This window comes from Coregonus clupeaformis, chromosome 28 (genome assembly GCF_020615455.1).
Source record: "Coregonus clupeaformis isolate EN_2021a chromosome 28, ASM2061545v1, whole genome shotgun sequence".
NCBI lineage: Eukaryota > Metazoa > Chordata > Actinopteri > Salmoniformes > Salmonidae > Coregonus > Coregonus clupeaformis.
In genome coordinates this window covers 33,382,245-33,405,933 of record NC_059219.1, presented here as the reverse complement: position 1 = coordinate 33,405,933, position 23,689 = coordinate 33,382,245, and the positions used below count along the sequence as shown (strand labels likewise).

The window sequence follows — 23,689 nt, the reverse complement described above, 5'->3', positions numbered from 1 at the left end:
ACCATGATAATAGGGGAGGCGCATGTAAGCAGATGGGGACATTTGTTTAGGATGGAAGAATTATATAGTAAAAATTGCAAAAGAGCGAATGTAAACCTAGGGGGAAAAAACGCACTACCATCCCTTGTGCCCAATAAAAAAAACACACAACCCTCCCCAAAGCAAAATAAAAAAGTTTGACAACCCCTGCCCTTTAAATTTCGACCTGTCCCTAATGTAAACTGATTGAGCGAGCTTTACTGGTGTGCAGGCTATTCAATGGGAAACGAAAGCTATTACTATTCTTCCCATGGCGTCCAGCAGCGTAAATGGTAAGACGCATTAAATATGAACTGATTCGATTATTTCCTTACAATGTTTTCTTTTATTGAACTGATTCGATTATTTCCTTACAATGTTTTCTTTTATTGAACTGATTCGATTATTTCCTTACAATGTTTTCTTTTATTATATCCCCTTCCCTTGTAATATTTATGTTTCATATCAAGCGGTATGATGCGTAAATTGTTGTTGTTTCGTGTCGGACGGACGGCTATGATTCAATAGTTCCTAGCCGACTTGACAACACGTTAAAGTTAATTTAGGCGTTTTATATAAAACTCACGTTTCTATGTTTACTTTGTTCTCAGGTATGATGTCTTTATGGTAAAGTTACTATAATAGTAGGATTTTGTTTCTTGGAAGTTCTAACATGCTTTCACTTTCATTTCCGGTAGACTTATAATTAGACTGGTAGACTATAAACAAGGAAGGATGCCTATAGGCAGCTACACTACATTACCGAAAGTATGTGGACACCTGCTCGTCGTACATCTCATTCCAAAATCATGGCCATTAATATGGAGTTGGTCCCCCCTTAGTTGCTATAACAGCCTCCACTCTTCATCCCAAAGATGTTCGATGGGGTTGAGGTCAGGGCTATGTGCAGGCCAGTCAAGTTCTTCCACACCGATCTCGACAAACCATTTCTGTGTGGACCTCACTTTGTGCACAGGGGCATTGTCATGCTGAAACAGGAAAGGGCCTTCCCCAAACTATTGCCACAAAGTTGGAAGCACAGAATTGTCTAGAATGTCATTGTATGCTGTAGTGTTAAGATTTCCCTTCACTGGAACTAAGGGGACTAGCCCAAACCATGAAAAACAGCCCCAGACCATCATTCCTCCTCCACCAAACTTTACAGTTGGAACTATGCATTTGGGCAGGTAGCGTTCTCCTGGCATCAGCCAAACCCAGATTAGTCCGTTGGACTGCCAGATTGTGTAGCATGATTCATCACTCCAGAGAACGCATTTCCACTGCTCCAGAGTCCAATGGCGGCGAGCTTTACACCATTCCAGACGAATCTTGGCATTGCGCGTGGTGATCTTAGGCTTGTGTTTGGCTGGAGTAATACATGCTCCTCCAGCTCAGCGAGAAGGGTGTAATTGCAGACCGCAATTAGGGGTGTTTTAACCTCCCGAGTGGCGCAGTGGTCTAAGGCACTGCATCGCAGTGCTAGCTGTGCCACTAGAGATCCTGGTTCGAATCCAGGCTCTGTCGTAGCCGGCCGCGACCGGGAGACCCATGGGGCGGCGCACAATTGGCCCAGCGTTGTCCAGGGTAGGGGAGGGAATGGCCGGCAGGGATGTAGCTCAGTTGGTAGAGCATGGCGTTTGCAACGCCAGGGTTGTGGGTTCGATTCCCATGGGGGGCCAGTATGAGAAAACATTACAAAAAATATATATATATACTAAATAATGTATGCACTAACTGTAAGTCGCTCTGGATAAGAGCGTCTGCTAAATGACTTAAATGTTAAATGTTTTCTTATATCGGCGTTTCTTGATATCAAGTTACACCCATTGATGCTCGCCATTGGTCCATGGCCGCTTCTTTCGCGTCGGGGACAACAGTTGTTGACAACTGTAGCATTGTAGCTAAGCCTAACCCTAACCCTTTTCCTAACCTGCCACGTTAATTATCCTAACCTGCCACGTTAATTATCCTAACCTGCCACGTTAGTTATCCTAACCTGCCACGTTAGTTATCCTAACCTGCCACGTTAGTTATCCTAACCTGCCACGTTAGTTATCCTAACCTGCCACGTTAGTTATCCTAACCTGCCACGTTAGTTATCCTAACCTGCAATGAAAAAAAATCATCTGTGTCGAGAAACAATCTGTCTCATAACACCGGAACTGACCAATGGCAGGCACTAATTAGCGTTTCCTGATATCAAGGAACGACCACATCAAGAAAAGCCCCGAATTGCAGTCTGCAATTACACCATATTGGGCTCAGCGGCTCCAGAGATGTGCTCTGACCACCACTTGTCTGTCATTTGCTCGTAGATCAGGAGCATAGAGAACAAAAAGACATGTTTAGAACTGATCATTGATCGCATGGTGCTAGAATGACTGCAATTCATTGATTATTGAATGTTGTGATGGACACAGCTTTGTAGAACCAAAACATATACTACCCATGCGGAACAAATCCAAACTCAAGAACGAATTGTTTGGGGGGCTGCAGTTTGCGACTGTGCTTATCACCTTGCCTGGCTACACAATCTAGTCCGGTTGCGGCCACAACTAGATCTCTATTCAAATGTATCAAGAAATAATCGTATTTGTATGCTTAGCAATCAACAAAGGTACATTGTTTAAAGCACACGTTTACAAGTCTCAGTTACAAATGACAGTTCCAATAAGCCTGAACGGCATGACAAACTTGGCTAGGTTGTAGATTCGAAGGACCATTAAAATAGGGCAAAACGTAGGTGCTGGTATTAGGTAGTAACCACTACAGAATGTCCGTCCAAAACATTGAGGAGGCAGTATTTCCAGATTAAGAGGGATGCTGGCCCATGTTGTCTCCAATGCTTCCCACAGTTGTGTCAAGTTGGCTGGATGTCCTTTGGGTGGTGGACCATTCTTGATACACACGGGAAACTGTTGAGCGTGAAAAACTCAGCAGCGTTGCAGTTCTTGACACGCTTCAACCGGTGAGCCTGGCACCTACTACCATACCCCGTTCAAAGGCACTTAAATCTTTTGTCTTGCCCATTCACCCTCAGAATGGCACACATACACAATCCATGTCTCAATCGTCTCAATTTAAAGATGCACTATGCAGAAATTGCAACGCCATTTCCTGGTTGCTAAAATTCGAGTAGTTTGCCTAATTTCAATTTGTGACCTAAACAAGCAAGTATAGTGTACAGAATCAGTGTACCATCTAAACTGCTGTGAAATATATTTTCCATAACCAAAAATATTGTATTTTCAGCTGTTTGAAGCTGGTGTCCAAAAACGAAAGGAAAAGACGCAAAAACAAAACTTAAGAACGGGAAGCACAGAAATAGTACACATAGAACAGATCTACCGCTTCTTAGACTTGCTTTCAATGCGAATGACAGATCAATAACACACTTTTCTATGTGAATTTGGTCGGGTCCCCAAAAAAGTTACATATTGTAGCTTTAACAGATGACATCAATAAGGGATCATAGTTTTCACCTGGATTCACCTGGTCAGTTTATGTAATGGAAAAGGCAGGTGTTCCTAGTGTTTTGTGCACTCAGTATACATCACATTGAAAATACTCATATTATGCACGCACAAATACAGCTGAAACATGGAGCAACTTGTAACTTGGCTTCAGAGAACTCACGAACTGTCCACTTGTCTTCACCGCAACTCACTGGCTGGAATCCGTTGACGGTACCATTACTGGTACTGTAATCTATTGTATGGGGTGGGGGAGGGAAGGAGGAGAGGTGTTTGAATTCAGGCTAAGTGATGTTGCAATTCACCTAATATCCAGAAGGGGCCTGCGTTTTACATGTAGCTCCTATTTTTGTGGTTTACTTTTAACAATGGAAACTGATTTATTTGTATGATGTGCCTTTCTGATTGTATATTTTTTGTATAATATAAAACAGTACTGCCATAAACAAAGTAATGTTGCCCATTTGCTTTTTGTGTGACATTCTATTTTGAATATTCACAAATACAGTAAGTGAACTGCTACTGTGTTTTACGTAGCATTTTTTACAGTACAAAACACAATTTGATACATTTACATTTTAGTCATTTAGCAGACTGTTCCAATATCACACTGTAATTACAGCTTCCCTTCTATTTCCTATTGTTCTATTCTATTCTTCTATTTATTTTCCCTGTCCAGACCCTAGTCAAGGGAATGGCTACCAGGAGGACTTCAGCTGTTCTGAGAGTAACTCTGAGAGTAGTGCTACAGAAGAGGAATCAGACAGTGATGCAGCAGGACAACAGCATGGGCACACTCCATCTACCTCAGCCCAGTCTCAGAAGGTCAGAACTAAGGCCATAAATATCAAGCATCCTCTATTTTAGTAGTTTCAATCTGGGGCTCAAATTAAAATGTGTATGTAAAAGATAAATAAAATAGCCTGTACAAATTAACTGTTCAACTTTACAAACGGCACTCCATATAATTCCTTCTAAAAAGAAAAGTGTGAACAATATGATGTATACAATATGTAATATGGTAATTTAGCGGATGGTTTTATCCAAAAACGTATATTTAACAGATATATTCTGTGTAATTCATACTGTCATATCTATTTCAGTTTGATTGATTATATTATATTTGATCAGGATCAGGAAGAGCCTTGCAGGTACTACAACAGTGGTCACTGCCGGGATGGGAAAAGGTGCCACTACCTACACGTCTGCAAATACGCCCTGAAAGGCAACTGTCGCAATGGGACCAAGTGTCGCCTCAAGCACCCCAGCTCCTCCTCTGACAGAGATGGAAGTGGTGGGAAGAGAGAAAGGAGGAGGTCTTCATCTGGAGGGAGAGGAGGAGGAGGTGGGAGAGAAAGGAGGAGGTCTTCATCTGGAGGGAGAGGAGGAGGAGGAGGAGGTGGGAGAGAAAGGAGGAGCTCCTCATCTGGAGGTAGAGGCAGAGGTGGGAGAGAAAGGAGGAGGTCTTCATCTGGAGGGAGAGGAGGAGGTGGAAGGAGGGACAGGAGGAGGTCTTTATCTGGAGTGAGAAGAGGAGACGGGGCCAGGGAAAGGTCTTCATCTAGAGGTGAGACGTGTACTATGCTGTAATAGGATCAAGTGAGGGAGGGAGTCGACAAGTTTGCTTCCATTCGGCCTCCCGAGTGGCGCAGCGGTCTAAGGCACTGCATCGCAGTGCTTGAGGCATCACTACAGACCCTGGTTCGGTCCCGGGCTGTTTCGCAGCCGGCCGCGACCGGGAGACTCATGAGGCTCACAGCGTCGTCCGGGTTAGGGGAGGGTTTGGCCGGCCGGGATGTCCTTGTCCCATCACGCTCTAGCGACTCCTGTGGCAGGTCGGGCGCATGCACGCTTACATGGTCGCCAGTTGTACGGTGTTTCCTCCGACACATTGGTGCGGCTGGCTTCCGGGTTAAGCGAATAGTGTGTTAAGAAGCAGTGCGGCTTGTCATGGTCGTGTTTCGGAGGACGCATGGCTCTCGACCTTTGCCTCTCCCGAGTCCGTACGGGAGTTGCAGCAATGGAACAAGAGAAGAAAAAAAAAACGTTTGCTTCCATTCAATCCATAAACCTTGAAACGTTTAGAAATGTTAATTGACCAAGTCCAAAATTGGACAATGGCCTAATCAAGCTAATATGTTTGTGACCATGAATATAGATATGTATGGATGCAATGAATGAGTGTGTTGGGAGTATAATTTACTAGTATCCATTTTGTGCCTCCCTGTCAGGGACTCAGCTTGACTTTAGCGGGCCCTACAAATGGCAGTTGGACGATGGACATGGCTGGAAGGACATAGCCAACGATCACATCCTGGAGGCACAGTATTCCCAACCCAACACCAAGGGCATCAATATCTACAACACCCCCTATGGGTAAGGAGAGGAAGTACACCTGGTGGTATTAGTTTAGTTCAGAGCCAGATACATTGTCTGTGTATGTATATGTATATGTATATGTGTATATATATATATATATATATATATATATATATATATATATATATATATTTTGTATATATATTTTTGTTATTTTTCATGTTTGTTATATATATATATATATGCATGCATGCTTTGGTTGACTGATCAAAAGTCTTTCAAGGACTTTGAAAGAATACTTTTGGTAATTGAGACGCGCTCTCTCTCTCTCTCTCTCTCTCTCTCTCTCTCTCTCTCTCTCTCTCTCTGTAGGGCAGTGAGTATTGATTTCAAGGCGATGAGAGTCCGCGGTAAGAAGAATCTGAGGTTGAGGCGTTTGGATGGTCAGCAGACAGAGTGGATCTGGTTCTACTCTAATAGCAAAGGCTGGACCAAGTATGGAGAAAAGGTACAGCAGAAGACCAGGCAACAACCCCAAGTGTACCTTTATCTTTAGTACCTGAACTTAGGAAGATACCAGGGTTGAGGTCAATTCCATTTCAATTCAGTCAATTCAGGAAGTAAACTGAACCATGGAAACCTCTTTTGGAACTCTGGAATCCTCTACTCCAGTCTTAATTAAGCTTAGAAACGTAATATCCTATGACATGTAATGTTATTGAGAGAAAAAGGGGCCCAGAAACCATTGTTGAGTGACAGGAAGTTTGTTTTTTCTCTCAGGATCCCAAGGGAAACCCAGGCCCCATCCAGAGTTCTGCGATCGAGAAGAAATTCCAAAGCAACCGTAATGGTTCTCTCACGTTCAACATCGGCTCCGATACCATCGAGATCCGATTCAGACGTGAGTCAGACTGAAAGAAACCTAAGACAAAGGCTTATATTGACATTACGCCAATGTTGACATTAAAACTTGAATATCAAATCAATCCATTTTTATTTGTCACATGCGCCCAATACAACTGGTACCATGAAATACTTACTTACGAGCCCTTTCCCAACAATGAGTTAAAAAGTAGGAAACATTTGCTAAAGGAAAGGAAATAGTAATACAATAAAATAACAATAGAGGCGATACAATGTATATATACAGTGCCTTCGGAAAGTGTTCAGACCCCTTCACTTTTTCCACATTTTGTTAGGTTACAGCCTTATTCTAAAATTGTTTTTTCCCCTCATTAATCTACACACATTACCCCATAATGACAGAGCAAAAACAGGTTTTTAGAAATGTTTGCTAATTTATTAAAAATTAAAAACTGAAATATAACATTTACATAAGTATTCAGACCCTTTACTCAGTACTTTGAAGCACCTTTGGCAGCGATTACAGCCTTGAGTCGTCTTGGGTATGACGCTACAAGCTTGGCACACCAGTATTTGGGGAGTTTCTCCCATTCTTCTCTGCAGATCCTCTCAAGCTCTGTCAGGTTGGATGGGGAGCGTCGCTGCACAGCTATTTTCAGGTCTCTCCAGAGATGTTCGATCGGGTTCAAGTCCGGGCTCTGGCTGGGCCAGTCAAGGACATTCAGAAACTTGTCCCGAAGCCACTCCTGCGTTGTCTTGGCTGTGTGCTTAGGGTCGTTGTCCTGTTGGAAGGTGAACCTTCGCCCCAGTCTGAGGTCCTGAGTGCTCTGGAGCAGGTTTTCATCAAGGATCTCTCTGTACTTTGCTCCGTTCATCTTTCCCTCGATCCTGACTAGTCTCCCAGTCCCTGCCGCTGAAAAACATCCCCACAGCATGATGCTGCCACCACCATGCTTCACTGTAGGGATGGTGCCAGGTTTCCTCCAGACGTGACGATTGACATTCAGGCCGAAGAGTTCAGTCTTGGTTTCATCAGACCAGAGAATCATGATTCTCATAGTCTGAGAGTCTTTAGGTACCTTTTGGTGAACTCCAAGAGGGCTGTCATGTGCCTTTTACTGAGGAGTGGCTTCCGTCTGACCACTCTACCATAAAGCCTGATTGGTGTTCTTGGGGACCTTCAATGCTGCAGAAATGTTTTGGTACCCTTCCCCAGATCTCTGCCTACGACACAATCCTGTCTCGGCGCTGTATGGACAATTCCTTCGACCTCATGGCTTGGTTTTTGCTCTGACATGCACTGTGAGCTGTGGGACCTTATTTAGAAAGGTGCATTTCCAAATCATGTCCAATCAATTGAATTTACCATAGGTGGACTCCAATCAAGTTGTAGAAACATCTCAAGGATGATCAATGGAAACAGGATGCACCTGAGCTCAATTTCGAGTCTCATAGCAAAGGGTCTGAATACTTAGAGTACCAGTCAAAAGTTTGGACACACCTACTCATTCAAGGTTTTTTCTTTATTTTTACTATTTTATACATTTGTATAATAATAGTGAAGACATCAAAACTATGAAATGACACATATGGAATCATGTAGTAACCAAAAAAGTGTTAAACAAATCAAAATATATTTTAGATTCTTCAAAGTAGCCACCCTTTGCCTTGATGACAGCTTTGCACACTTGGCATTCTCTCAACCAGCTTCATGAGGAATGCTTTTCCAACAGTCTTGAAAGAGTTCCCACATATGCCAAGCACTTGTTGGCTGCTTTTCCTTCACTCTGCGGTCCAACTCATCCCAAACCATCTCAATTGGGTTGTGGTCTGGTGATTGTGGAGGCCAGGTCATCTGATGCAGCACTCCATCACTCTCCTCCTTGGTCAAATAGCCCTTACACAGCCTGGAGGTGTGTTGGGTCATTGTCCTGTTGAAAAACAAATAATAATCCCACTAAGGGCAAACCAGATGGGATGATGTATCGCTGCAGAATGCTGTGGTAGCCATGCTGGTTAAGTGTGCCTTGAATTCTAAATAAATCACTGACAGTGTCACCAGCAAAGCACCCCCACACCATCACCCCTCCTCCTCCATGCTTCACGGTGGGAACCACACGTGGAGATCATCCGTTCACCTACTCTGCGTCTCACAAAGACACGGCGGTTGGAACCAAAAATCTCAAATTTGGACTCATCAGACCAAAGGACAGATTTCCACCGGTCTAATGTCCATTGCTCGTGTTTCTTGGCCCAAGTAAGTCTCTTCTTATTATTGGTGTCCTTTAGTAGTGGTTTCTTTGCAGCAATTCGACCATGAAGACCTGATTCACGCGGTCTCCTCTGAAAAGTCGATGTTGAGATGTCTGTTACTTGAACTCTGTGAAGCATTTATTTGGGCTGCAATTTCTGAGGCTGGTAACTCTAATGAACTTATCCTCTGCAGCAGAGGTAACTCTGGGTCTTTCTTTCCTGTGGTGGTCCTCATGAGAGCCAGTTTCATCATAGCGCTTGATGTTTTTTGTGACTGCACTTGAAGAAACTTTCAAAGTTCTTGACATTTTCCGGATTGACTGACCTTCATATCTTAAAGTAATGATGGACTGTCGTTTCTCTTTGCTTATTTGAGCTGTTCTGCCCATAATATGGACTTGGGTCTTTTACCAAATAGGGCTATATTCTGTATACCACCTGATTGGCTCAAACGCATTAAGAAGGAAATAAATTCCTCAAATTAACTTTGAACACAGCACACCTGTTAATTGAAATGCATTCCAGGTGACTACCTCATGAAGCTGGTTGAGAGAATGCCAAGAGTGTGCAAAGCTGCCATCAAGGCAAAGGGTGGCTACTTTGAAGAATATAAAATATAAAATGATTTGTTTAATACTTTTTTTGGTTACTACATGATTCCATATGTGTTATTTCATAGTTTTGATGTCTTCACTATTATTCTACAATGTAGAAAATAGTAAAAATAAAGAAAAACATTTGAATGAGTAGGTGTGTCCACATCTTTTGACTGGTACTGTATGTAAATAAGGTATTTCTGTTTTTAATAAATTTGCAAACATTTCTTTAAACCTGTTTTCGCTTTGTCCTTATGGGGTATTGTGTGTAGATTGCTGAGGACATTTTATTTATTTAATCCATTTTAGAATAAGGCTGTAACGTAATATGTATGTATACATATACACATTTTTAGCGCGTTCCTCTGACACCGCCTGTTATAGAGCTCCTGGATGTACTGGGCAGTACGTACTACCCACTGTAGCGCCTTGTGGTCGATGCCAAGCTTATGCCAGTCTGTGACTCACTCAAAACAGAAAGACTCAACGTAACTGGCAAAGTGAAAGTATGTGAATAAGATTACATTTTCTGCGTTGCTTATTAGTTTCTTTGTTCATTATTTGTGTGTGTGTGTCTCAGAAATGAGACAGGTGAGCAGCAAGAGGAAGAGAAAAGTTGTCCGTCGTCCAAAGTACCAACCACCCCAAAGCGGAAATCTGTAAGTACAATTGAACGGATTGACCCTTTAGGAGAAGACATTGACTGTGCCATAGATAAAACCCTCATTATTTGAATATGCTGATTTTTTATGTATTGATAATCTACTTGAGGTAAACGGAACGGTCTCTCTGATTGAACAGAACTGGTCGAGTGACGTCTGCTTTCCAGACAATGAAGATGTCCCCAGCGGGCCAGAGTGGATCTCCAGAGTGGCAGTTTGAGGGGAAAAGTGGGCGATGGCACACCTTCAAAGACAGTGTATGCTCAGTGTCCAGTGCTGACATTGAAGAACAGAACCAGCAGGACTCCAATGGATCCATGTCCTTCACTGTGAACGGACAGGCCTACAAGCTGGACTTCTCAGGTAGGAGGCCTCAAGAAGTGTGTACCCTTGCAGACGATGTGTAACTCATGTTAGAGGAGACAACTTTAGTGTGATCACTTCTGAAGGTAGTCATTCTTATAGTAGGTCTTAATCAATTAGATTTTCTAGGAAAGGAATGACAATATGTATTTAGCCCTTGTTTGAATCATTCTCTATATGTCTGTCTTTTGCAGCCATGACGCAAACCAACCTGTCTACAAGGGTGACTCGCAACATCAGGCGAAAGTAGAATTGTTGGGTTGCTGTTGTTTTCATGCAAGAACCTGCCATTAGCTCACTAACGAAATACATGTCTATTGCAGAAAAGGCCTACAGTACTGTACTGTACTTAATAATAACAATAATAATACTTTTTGACTACAGATATCGGATATACTGTACTCCTGTAGACACTGTGTATGAAACAACATACACACAAAAGAAAAAACTGTTAACCTTTTTTTGTGCCTGTTTTTTTTGTTGCCCTGCAAAGCAAAGTGCAGTATCTGCAAATGTGGTAAAAACAAATATTTTATCTGTTGTAATGGCCTGGTAATATGTGATAATAAGGCATTTAGTTTCCTGACAAGAACAAGCCAGTCAATCAGAATATATCATGAAGTACCAGAAATTGCTGTATGTCTGGACAGATAAATACTTATTTTAAGCAGATAGTGCACTTTGCCTTTATAGGGTATACATATATGATGAATGCTGTAGCAGACTGGCATGCTCAAGTAACTGGGACCTTTAGTTAGATAACATTTGTGTGCATGATGTTGAAATGTAGGTAATAATACCTTTTATCTCTGTTGTTTGAAAAGATGGGAGTATTCAAAGCCATAATTAAATAAGCCTTAGTATACACACTTAAAATATTAAAACTTTGAATCAAGGGTAATCTCCAATGATGTGTGTATATATACACTACCGTTCAAAAGTTTGGGGTCACTTAGAAAGTTCCTTGTTTTCCATGAAAACATACATGAAATGAGTTTGAATAGGATTTATAGCAAAATGAATAGGAAATGTAGAATGTAGAAATAATGATTTTTAATTGAAATAATAATTGTGTCTTTCAAACTTTGCTTTTCGTCAAAGAATCCTCCATTTGCAGCAATTACAGCCTTGCAGACCTTTGGCATTCTAGTTGTCAATTTGTTGAGGTAATCTGAAGAGATTTCAACCCATGCTTCCTGAAGCACCTCCCACAAGTTGGATTGGCTTGATGGGCACTTCTTACATACCATACGGTCAAGCTGCTCCCACAACAGCTCAATAGGGTTGAGATCCGGTGACTGTGCTGGCCACTCCATTATAGACAGAATACCAAGCTGACTGCTTCTTCCCTAAATAGTTATTGCATAGTTTGGAGCTGTGCTTTGGGTCATTGTCCTGTTGTAGGAGGAAATTAGCTCCAATCAAGCGCCGTCCACAGGGTATGGCATGGCGTTGCAAAATGGAGTGATAGCCTTCCTTCTTCAAGATCCCTTTTACCCTGTACAAATCTCCCACTTTACCACCACCAAAGCACCCCCAGCCCATCACATTGCCTCCACCATGCTTGACAGATGGCATCAAGCACTCCTCCAGCATCTTTTCATTTGGTCTGCGTCTCACAAATGTTCTTCTTTGTGATCCGAACACCTCAAACTTCGATTCGTCTGTCCATAACACTTTTTTCCAATCTTCCTCTGTCCAGTGTCTGTGTTCTTTTGCCCATCTTAATCTTTTGTTTTTATTGGCCAGTCTGAGATATGGCTTTTTCTTTGCAACTCTGCCTAGAAGGTCAGCATCCCGGAGTCACCTCTTCACTGTTGACGTTGATACTGGTGTTTTGCGGGTACTATTTAATGAAGCTGCCAGTTGAGGACCTGTGAGGCGTCTGTTTCTCAAACTAGACACTAATGTATTTGTCCTCTTGCTCAGTTATGCACCGGGGCCTCCCACTCCTCTTTCTATTCTGGTTAGAGCCAGTTTGCGCTGTTCTGTGAAGGGAGTAGTACACAGCATTGTACGAGATCTTCAGTTTCTTGGCAATTTCTCGCATGGAATAGCCTTCATTTCTCAGAACAAGAATAGACTGACGAGTTTCAGAAGAAAGTTATTTGTTTCTGGCCATTTTGAGCCTGTAATCAAACCCACAATTGCTGATGCTCCAGATACTCAACTAGTCTCAAGAAGGACAGTTTTATTGTTTCTTTAATCAGCACAACCGTTTTCAGCTGTGCTAACATAATTGCAAAAGGGTTTTCTAGTGATCAATTAGCCTTTTTTTAAATGATAAACTTGGATTAGCAAACACAACGTGCCATTGGAACACAGGACTGATGGTTGCTGATAATGGGCCTCTGTACGCCTATGTAGATATTCCATTTAAAAATCAGCCGTTTCCAGCTATAATAGCCATTTACAACATTAACAATGTCTACACTGGATTGAATGTTATTTTAATGGACAAAAAAATTGCTTTTCTTTCAAAAACAAGAAAATGTCTAAGTGACAAACTTTTGAACGGTAGTCATAGGTCATCTCGCTTGTGTTAATTTCTTACATGGCTGTTCTAAATACCCCTAGATGAGTAAAATGTATTGGTGCAATAATAAATGCTCAGAAGAACTGTGAGTAAACAAATCCTGTTACGAATGCCTTAAAATGTTCCTAAAAGGGGATTGACGCTTGTCGTATGTACCTCAATATGATTGAAAGCTTAAACTGCCATATTGTTACTGTACACAATGAATAAAGATAAACTGTATGTTTCCATAAAATATGTTTTTGATCAATAGCAGAATAGAATCTGAAATGTTCATTTGAATGCTCATCACTTTAAATTGACTACATGATTTTTCACTTTGTTTGTTATAATGATACATTTTATTTTTTGTATCTGTTAATTACAGTATTGTTAAGGGGGTTGGTATGTTCACGAGCATTACAGGTCAAAATTACTCAGTTATCAATTGGATTGACAAAAGTTTTTCAGTTGCACCTTATTATCTACATTACTGCTTGCATAGGCGATTGTCAATAACACACCAACAAAACACTTTCTTGTCGTATGCCTAATGCTGATGTCACCGCTGACTACTTGAGCAATAAATAGGCCACAGCAAAAATATCTAATCAAGTATTGAATTAATAGGAACCCATAGGCCTGCCGGTATATCATTCTGTACATGTACATTATGTATAGGAAATAGTTTCAGACTTACCAGTCTAATCCTTATTGAAGGAATATGAGGAGGAGGAGGAAGAGGACTTCTATGGGCAGAGCACACCTAGCCAGTCTGCCTCAGGTAAGTTAAAGGGCAAGAGCTACAGAAACTGACCTTAGATCAGTGCAAAGGGGCAACTTACTTCTACTGCAACAGATGATGCACAATTGCTATTCCTAATTTTGACTGCCAGGGGGAGCCACTTTTGAGTGGCAGCTGTATGAAGGACAGCGGTGGCTGCGTATTGACAATGACCATGTGATCGAGACCCACTACTGCCTGCCTGGGGCCAAAGGAATGAACATCTACCCATCACACATGGGGTCAGTGTACTGTAGGCGTTTAGTGGCATAAAAATGTATACGGCTGCATCCCAATAGTCAATGGTGTTCTTTCCTTGTCCCCTTTCCTTGATAGATAATATTGGTTCAAGGAGGTGAACAGCTGGCTTTCGACTCTGTCAACCACCGCATTCTTATTGACAGACTAATAGCCTTGGTTTCTCAAATGACTGCCTCGCCTGGTTCACCAACTACTTCTCAGATAGAGTTCAATGTGTCAAATCGGAGGGTCTGTTGTCTGGAACTATGGCAGTCTCTATGGGGGTGCCACAGGGTTCAATTCTTGGGCCGACTCTTTTCTCCGTGTATATCAATGATGTCGCTCTTGCTGCTGGTGACTCTCAGATCCACCTCTACGCAGACGACACCATTTTGTATACATCTGGCCCTTCATTGGACACTGTGTTAACAAACCTCCAAACGAGCTTCAATGCCATACAACACTCCTTCAGTAGCCTCCAACTGCTCTTAAACACTAGTAAAACTAAATGCATGCTCTTCAATCGAACGCTGCTGGCACCCGCCCACCCGACTAGAATCACTACTCTCGACGGGTCTGACCTAGAGTATGTGGACAACTACAAATACCTAGGTGTCTGGTTAGACTGTAAACTCTCCTTTCAGACTCACATTAAGAATCTCCAATCCAAAGTTAAATCTAGAATCGGTTTCCTATTTCGCAACAAAGCCTCCTTCACTCATGCTGCCAAACATGCCCTCGTAAAACTGACTATCCTACCGATCCTTGACTTCGGCGATGTCATTTACAAAATAGCCTCCAACACTCTACTCAGCAAATTGGATGTAGTCTATCACAGTGCCATCCGTTTTGTCTCCAAAGCCCCATATACTACCTACCACTGTGACCTGTACGCTCTTGTTGGCTGGTCCTCACTACATATTCGTCGCCAAACCCACTGGCTCCAGGCCATCTATAAATCACTGCTAGGCAAATCCCCGCCTTATCTTAGCTCATTGGTCACCATAGCAACACCCACCCGTAGTATGCGCTCCAGCAGGTATATCTCACTGGTCATCCCCAAAGCCAACACCTCCTTTGGCCGCCATTCCTTCCAGTTCTCTACTGCCAATGACTGGAACAAATTGCAAAAATCTCTGAAGCTGGAGACTCTTATCTCCCTCACTAACTTTAAGCATCAGTTGTCAGAGCACCTTACCGATCACTGCACCTGTACACAGCCCATTTGAAATTAGCCCACCCAACTACCTCATCCCTATATTGTTATTTATTTTGCTCATTTGCACCCCAGTATCTCTATTTGCACATCATCTCCTGCACATCTATCATTCCAGTGTTAATACTAATTGTAATTATTTTGCACTATAGCCTATTTATTGCCTTACTTCCATAACTTGCTACATTTGCACATACTGTATATATATTTTCTGTTGTATTTTTTGACTTTATGTTTTGTTTTAACCCATATGTAACTCTGTGTTGTTGTTTTTATCGCACTGCTTTGCTTTATCTTGGCCAGGTCGCAGTTGTAAATGACAACTTGTTCTCAACTGGCTTACCTGGTTAAATAAAGGTTAAATAAAAAAATAAAAAAATAAAAACAGGAGAGGAAGCATTTTAAGAGTATTAAGACTAACCTAGGATCTGATGACTTATTTGTTATACTGTATGTTATACAATAGTTCAATAACTTAAGGTCTGACTTATACGTTTTTGAACAAACACAGGTGGATTGTGTGTGTAGCCTTTCTGCTTTGTCTATTCTAGGCAGGTCTATATAGATTTTGATCAGATTGAGGCTCAAAATGCTGCCATGGGCGTACTGCGACTCACGTTCCTACCTCAGGGTCAAAGTGAAGACATCGGGTGGTATTTCAAAGACAATCGGATATGGCGTGAATACGGTTCTTTGGTGAGTGAATCTGAAAGTTCCCAAATGGTCCTATAACACAAAGTTTTAAATTGGAATTAAATACAAATGAAATTCCCCCTGCATATTTCATCTCTCTCTCTCTCTCTCTCTCTCTCTCTCTCTCTCTCTCTCTCTCTCTCTCTTCTTTCACCCACCCCTTGTCACTTGGGGCTTGATTCAATCCATAGCGTGGAAGATCTGTGTTTTAGCGCGATTGACATTTAAAGGCAATGTTACCACATTCGCGGAGACTGCATTCACGGTAAACACTGCATATTTTGGCTCAATCATAAATTACCTTTAAATGTCAACCGCGCTACAAGGCAGGTCTTCCGCACTATGGATTGAATCGAGCCCTTAAAGGGTACATCTGCAGTTGCTACATCCATTTTTGGACTTAATGATATGTACCTATTGACTCTTGAAGAATATACAGTGGGGAAAAAAAGTATTTAGTCAGCCACCAATTGTGCAAGTTCTCCCACTTAAAAAGATGAGAGAGGCCTGTAATTTTCATCATAGGTACATGTCAACTATGACAGACAAATTGAGAATTTTTTTTCCAGAAAATCACATTGTAGGAATTTTAATGAATTTATTTGCAAATTATGGTGGAAAATAAGTATTTGGTCACCTACAAACAAGCAAGATTTCTGGCTCTCACATACCTGTAACTTCTTCTTTAAGAGGCTCCTCTGTCCTCCACTCGTTACCTGTATTAATGGCACCTGTTTGAACTTGTTATCAGTATAAAAGACACCTGTCCACAACCTCAAACAGTCACACTCCAAACTCCACTATGGCCAAGACCAAAGAGCTGTCAAAGGACACCAGAAACAAAATTGTAGACCTGCACCAGGCTGGGAAGACTGAATCTGCAATAGGTAAGCAGCTTGGTTTGAAGAAATCAACTGTGGGAGCAATTATTAGGAAATGGAAGACATACAAGACCACTGATAATCTCCCTCGATCTGGGGCTCCACGCAAGATCTCACCCCGTGGGGTCAAAATGATCACAAGAATGGTGAGCAAAAATCCCAGAACCACACGGGGGGACCTAGTGAATGACCTGCAGAGAGCTGGGACCAAAGTAACAAAGCCTACCATCAGTAACACACTACGCCGCCAGGGACTAAAATCCTGCAGTGCCAGACGTGTCCCCCTGCTTAAGCCAGTACATGTCCAGGCCCGTCTGAAGTTTGCTAGAGTGCATTTGGATGATCCAGAAGAGGATTGGGAGAATGTCATATGGTCAGATGAAACCAAAATAGAACTTTTTGGTAAAAACTCAACTCGTCATGTTTGGAGGACAAAGAATGCTGAGTTGCATCCAAAGAACACCATACATACTGTGAAGCATTGGGGTGGAAACATCATGCTTTGGGGCTGTTTTTCTGCAAAGGGACCAGGACGACTGATCCGTGTAAAGGAAAGAATGAATGGGGCCATGTATCGTGAGATTTTGAGTGAAAACCTCCTTCCATCAGTAAGGGCATTGAAGAATGTAAAAATGTAAATGAAGATGAAACGTGGCTGGGTCTTTCAGCATGACAATGATCTCAAACACACCGCCCGGGCAACGAAGGAGTGTCTTCGTAAGAAGCATTTCAAGGTCCTGGAGTGGCCTAGCCAGTCTCCAGATCTCAACCCCATAGAAAATCTTTGGAGGGAGTTGAAAGTCTGTGTTGCCCAGCGACAGCCCCAAAACATCACTGCTCTAGAGGAGATCTGCATGGAGGAATGGGCCAAAATACCAGCAACAGTGTGTGAAAACCTTGTGAAGACTTACAGAAAACGTTTGACCTGTGTCATTGCCAACAAAGGGTATATAACAAAGTATTGAGAAACTTTTGTTATTGACCAAATACTTATTTTCCACCATAATTTGCAAATAAATTCATTAAAAATCCTACAATGTGATTTTCTGGATTTTTTTTCTCAATTTGTCTGTCATAGTTGACATGTACCTATGATGAAAATTACAGGCCTCTCTCATCTTTTTAAGTGGGAGAACTTGCACAATTGGTGGCTGACTAAATACTTTTTTCCCCCACTGTATATATATATACAGTACCAGTCAAAACTTTGGACACACCTACTCATTCCAGGGGTTTTCTTTATTTTTACTATTTTCTACATTGTAGAATAATAGTGAAGGCATCAAAACTATGAAATAACACATTTAAAATGATGTAGTAGCCAGAAAAGTGTTAAACAAATCAAAATATATTTTATATTTGAGATTCTTCAAATAGTCACCCTTTGCCTTGATGACAGCTTTGCACACTCTTGGCATTCTCTCAACCAGCTTCACCTGGAATGCTTTTCCAACAGTCTTGAAGGAGTTCCCACATATGCTGGGCACTTGTTGGAAGCTTTTCCTTCACTCTGCGGTCCGACTCATCCCAAACCATCTCAATTGGGTTGAGGTCGGGTGATTGTGGAGGCCAGGTCATCTGATGCAGCACCATCACTCTCCTTCTTGGTCAAATAGCCCTTACACAGCCTGGAGGTGTGTTGGGTCATTGTCCTGTTGAAAAACAAATGTGATTTTCTGTTTTTTTTTTCTCTTTTTGTCTGTCATAGTTGACGTGTACCTATGATGAAAATTACAGGCCTCTCATCTTTTTAAGTGGGAGAACTTGCACAATTGGTGGCTGACTAAATACTTTTTTTTCCCACTGTGACTTATAAATGCCTCATGAGCTTAGTTCAGCTGCTGTTCCCCATCAGAATCCACAATATAAGCTTGCTTTACTCCAATGTTTGTAAACAAATGAAATGTAAACAAACATTTAATAGCCTCAAAACATGGTTAAAACTATAATTTTGATATCATGGCTGGTCAGTCCTTGCAATCATAGCTGTCTATGAATTTGAGATTGGTTACATTTCTCCAGCTTCCTCCCTTACCTTTTTACCAAAACAGGGGCGTGGAGAATGATTTGTTATTGTTTCAACAGCTGATTGCCACTTTAAGCTTTCTTTTTTTTTGTAGAGCAATCGACAATACTCTGCATATCCTGCCAGACAACATTTTCCCTTACAATACAAAGGTTTCTCTTACCATATGTATGTCTTCTTCAGCTATGACACAGACCAATTCAGCCACTCGGGTACAGAGAAACGTCCTGCGGCGTCCAAAGTTCAACTCCATTGTCTCAGGGAATGGCAGGTATGAGGCTTCATCCACAGCCTTATTCCATTTTGGCCCCTAGCCTCTGCCCCTAGGGCCTACGGTGAACAGCTAAGGCCCCTAGCCTCTGCCCCTAGGGCCTACGGTGAACAGCAGGTATATTGGCCCCTAGCCTCTGCCCCTAGGGCCTACGGTGAACAGCAGGTATATTGGCCCCTAGCCTCTGCCCCTAGGGCCTACGGTGAACAGCAGGTATTTTGGCCCCTAGCCTCTGCCCCTAGGACCTATGGTGAACAGCAGGTATATTGGCCCCTAGCCTCTGCCCCTAGGGCCTACGGTGAACAGCAGGTATATTGGCCCCTAGCCTCTGCCCCTAGGGCCTATGGTGAACAGCAGGTATTTTGGCCCCTAGCCTCTGCCCCTAGGACCTACGGTGAACAGCAGTTATGATGCATTTACATTACATTTATGTTTACATTTACGTCATTTAGCAGATGCTCTTATCCAGAGCGACTTACAAAATGGTGCATTCACCTTATAGCCAGTGGGATAATCACTTTACAATGTGTTTTTTTCTTCTTTTTTTAAAATTTATTTATTTTTTATTTTTATGGGGGGTTGGGATAAGGGAGGGGTAGAATGATTACTTTATCCTATCCCAGGTATTCCTTAAAGAGGTGGGGTTTCAAATGTCTCCGGAAGGTGGTGAGTGACTCCGCTGTCCTGGCGTCGTGAGGGAGCTTGTTCCACCATTGGGGTGCCAGAGCAGCGAACAGTTTTGACTGGGCTGAGCGGGAACTATGCTTCCGCAGAGGAAGGGGAGCCAGCAGGCCAGAGGTGGATGAACGCAATGCCCTCGTTTGGGTGTAGGGACTGATCAGAGCCTGAAGGTACGGAGGTGCCGTTCCCCTCACAGCTCCATAGGCAAGCACCATGGTCTTGTAACAGATGCCTCATCTATATACACCGTTAGGCACTTGCCTCATTAATTTCACCTGTGTGATGGTAGTGTTGCCAAAGTTATTTGAATGGGTGTGTTCCAGGCCAACTTCATTGCATTCGTTGTATTGCATCATCGACTGCGCAGTCAGGCAGCTGTATTATATGATGTGGTTAGCTGATTATTTAAACACCCATCCAGGTGTTGTGATATCTGGCAGGCGTCTGCAATGTAGTCAGCCTGGAACGCAGCCTTTCTGTATACAAACTGGCCTATAGGAATCTTGTAGATGTTATTAAATAGATATCTTCAAATCTTTACAGAAAAAATTACAAACACCAAAAACAAAATAGCCACAACATAATAATAGCATTAAATATACATTATTTACAACAAAAACTCCAGCTTCTCTCTAGTGTGATTGGTTTCCCCTTTGACCTCAACTCAGTGTCAAGATAACTTTACATACATTCCTGACATATGCAAGTATGATCATCTATAGTTTCATACCTAGTTTCTTGTCACAGCAACATTGAAGTGTAATTCAGTATTTGTGTGTCTATTTCTTTGCAGTGTATCCATTGCCCCATCAGCCCCCACCGTAATTGCCTCACCACCTCCCTCTGCTGGCTACACCTGGGAATTCATGGGCGTGGAGGGAGTGTGGACAGAATACCAGACTCCAGTGAGTGGGACATTACTTTATTCCTTGAACCCTTGCAAATAGCACACTACAAGACAGATTGTATATGTTCAACTCAGCCCCTCATTAAGGTGAGAAAGGAGGAGGGAGACAATCATGGTATAGCAGCATGTAATCTGTGGCTATTTCCAGAGTTGCTCACTGGACAGTGCTGGGATTGAGAGACACTACCAGCAGAACTCCAAGGGACAGATACGCTTCAAAGCTGGGAGATATTCCTACACCCTCGACTTCTCAGGTAAGACAGAGTTAAATACAGGTGTACCATAACATGTGACCTGTCTAGGAACACTCCTGAAGTTTTCTCTGTCTCTTCCAGGCATGTGTCAGACCAACGTTCGCATCGGGACCAAAAGAACTGTGAGGAGAACTCAATGTGAAGCTCAACAAATGAGCAGGTATGGATAAAACAGGCTGGGAACCTAGAGCAAGGAGTTTTACTGACCATGTGACCTAACCAGGAAAAAGTATTGTCCCTATAGGTTAGGGCCAAGAGTTTTTCCTGGTCTGGTCATGTGGTCAGGAAGAAGTCCTGGCCATTAGTCAAGGCCTTTCTGACATGCTAGAGAACCCATGTGTAACAACTGTGCAATATGACAAATAATGAAAAACTCAATGTCTAATTCCTGTCCTCCTCTCACAGTGGAGGTATGGGTTTACAGTCCCGTTGGCAATTTCAAGACGTGGACGGAAGCTGGAAAGACTTTGCCAAAGTAAGATGAACCGTTTTACTGCTCTCTCTCATCAGACTCCATATGAGTGGTCTTCATACCACTACATTAAAAACACATTGTATGACCAAGCAGTGTGTGTGTTGACTTAATCCTGTAGAGAAGAGGCACCTGCAGTGTATCCAGCCAGGACATTGAAGCCCAGTACCAGCAGAACCCAAATGGAACTATGAACTTCACTACCAGGAGCTTCAGCTATCAACTGGACTTCTCGGGTAAATATGTAATCTTCTCAGAACGTCACATGGGCCTAGGGCAGGGGTGTCAAACTCATTCCATGGAGGGCCTAGTGTCTGCTGTTTTTTCCTTTCAATTAAGACCTAGACGACCAGGTAAGGGGACTTCCTTTCTAATCAGTGACCTTAATTCATCAATCAAGTACAAGGGAGGAGCGAAATCCCGCCGACACTCGGCCCTCCGAGGAACGAGTTTGACAAGGGCCTAGCGGGTAAAGGATAGTGGTTGATTGAAGATTCAGGAGTAGTTTCATTGATTTGATGAATCCAAACTCCAAACCAATAAAGTTTCCTGTATTGGAGAACATTATTGTCAGGACCTAACAGTTGGTTGGTTTGATTTGTTGTCTTTTGCAGCCCTGACCCAAAGAAACCTGTCCACTCAGACCACCCGATCTGTTCGACGTCTGAACTTATCACTGCCCACGACACTGTCCTCTGTCAGGGGAGAAGATTCCCTGTATGACATGACGACTGAGATTGTCCCACTCAGCCAAGAACTGCTTTGCGGCTGTATCACAATACACTAAAGTAGCTTCCTTTCTTTTATAATGAGAAATGCAGAGAACTACAGGTGGGTGTGTTTTTGGCTGTCCAGGCCCTCTGGATCAGTACAACTACATAGAGGAGAGGAGACCACTTTAGAATGTAGAGACACAGCCTGCTATTATGATGATGGGCGTAGTGGGTGACCTCTGACCTCAACCTTACACTCCTCTTTTCCTAACTGACCTAATCCTCTGTCTCTGTCCAATACCCTGGCAGTGGAGGCTGGTGGGAGGAGCTGTAGGAGGGCGAGCTTATTGTAATGGCTGGAATGGGATCATTGGAATGGTATCAAACACAAACATATAGAAACCACATGATTCCTTTCCATAATTCCATTCCAGCCATTAGAATGAGCCCATCCTCCTATAGCTTCTCCCACCAGCCTCCACTGTACCCTGGGTGAATCTCAATTGTCTAAAGTGGCTTCCTCTCAACTCCATTTCTTCATGTGCACAGTGAAGATGAAGTCACTTTAGAGTACTGAGATGGAACCCCTTCTATTCCACTTCCTCCTAAAGATGAGATACTGAAAAAATAAAATAAATAAAGTGTTTACATATGTATTCATGGAATTACTGTAATTTTTTCGACATTGTGCATATACTTAAAAAACAATACTATTATTATAAAAGTAGCTTCTGACAATATTTTTTGAAATGTGAACTGGAAAGAACACTCCACCCTATCACTGCCAATGGTACAAAAGCAACAAGCCTTTTGAGCCTGTTCTGCCATGTACATTTTCATTGCCATTCTCTATTTCGAATAAAGGTGCTTTTCTGAGTATCTACTGATTGAGGTCATCTTATTCCAGAAGTCAAAGTTACTCTTCAAATCTCTGGCTCAGACTCAAATACACAGACATCATAGAGAATATTAGATTGTGTATTTTCATATATACAGTGGGGCAAAAAAGTATTTAGTCAGCCACCAATTGTGCAAGTTCTCCCACTTAAAAAGATGAGAGAGGCCTGTAATTTTCATCATAGGTACACGTCAACTATGACAGACAAATTGAGGAAAAAAAATCCAGAAAATCCCATTGTAGGATTTTTAATGAATTTATTTGCAAATTATGGTGGAAAATAAGTATTTGGTCACCTACAAACAAGCAAGATTTCTGGCTCTCACAGACCTGTAACTTCTTCTTTAAGAGGCTCCTCTGTCCTCCACTCGTTACCTGTATTAATGGCACCTGTTTGAACTTGTTATCAGTATAAAAGACACCTGTCCACAACCTCAAACAGTCACACTCCAAACTTCACAATGGCCAAGACCAAAGAGCTTTCAAAGGACACCAAAAACAAAATTGTAGACCTGCACCAGGCTGGGAAGACTGAATCTGCAACAGGTAAGCAGCTTGGTTTGAAGAAATCAACTGTGGGAGCAATTATT

At 42.3% G+C, this 23,689-nt stretch overlaps 2 protein-coding genes across 2 annotated transcripts; both read left to right on the top strand.

Annotated features, from left to right (window-relative positions):
• The first annotated feature begins 235 nt into the window (after window positions 1–235).
• On the top strand, window positions 236–10,833 carry LOC121542453 (RNA-binding protein FUS-like). Its single transcript, XM_041851852.2, has 9 exons — window positions 236–311; window positions 4,171–4,316; window positions 4,623–5,058; window positions 5,723–5,867; window positions 6,183–6,318; window positions 6,591–6,711; window positions 10,104–10,182; window positions 10,325–10,548; window positions 10,743–10,833. The coding sequence occupies exons 1-9, from the start codon at window positions 290–292 to the stop codon at window positions 10,796–10,798; spliced, it is 1,365 nt and encodes a 454-aa protein (XP_041707786.1). The 5' UTR covers window positions 236–289; the 3' UTR covers window positions 10,799–10,833.
• A 422-nt stretch (window positions 10,834–11,255) lies between these two features.
• Window positions 11,256–22,539, top strand: LOC121543920. Its single transcript, XM_041854056.2, has 9 exons — window positions 11,256–11,285; window positions 13,784–13,847; window positions 13,960–14,089; window positions 20,649–20,760; window positions 20,911–21,016; window positions 21,098–21,176; window positions 21,422–21,491; window positions 21,610–21,724; window positions 22,103–22,539. Exons 1-9 carry the CDS (start codon window positions 11,256–11,258, stop codon window positions 22,273–22,275), a joined length of 879 nt encoding a protein of 292 aa, XP_041709990.1. The 3' UTR covers window positions 22,276–22,539.
• The last annotated feature ends 1,150 nt before the right edge of the window (window positions 22,540–23,689 follow it).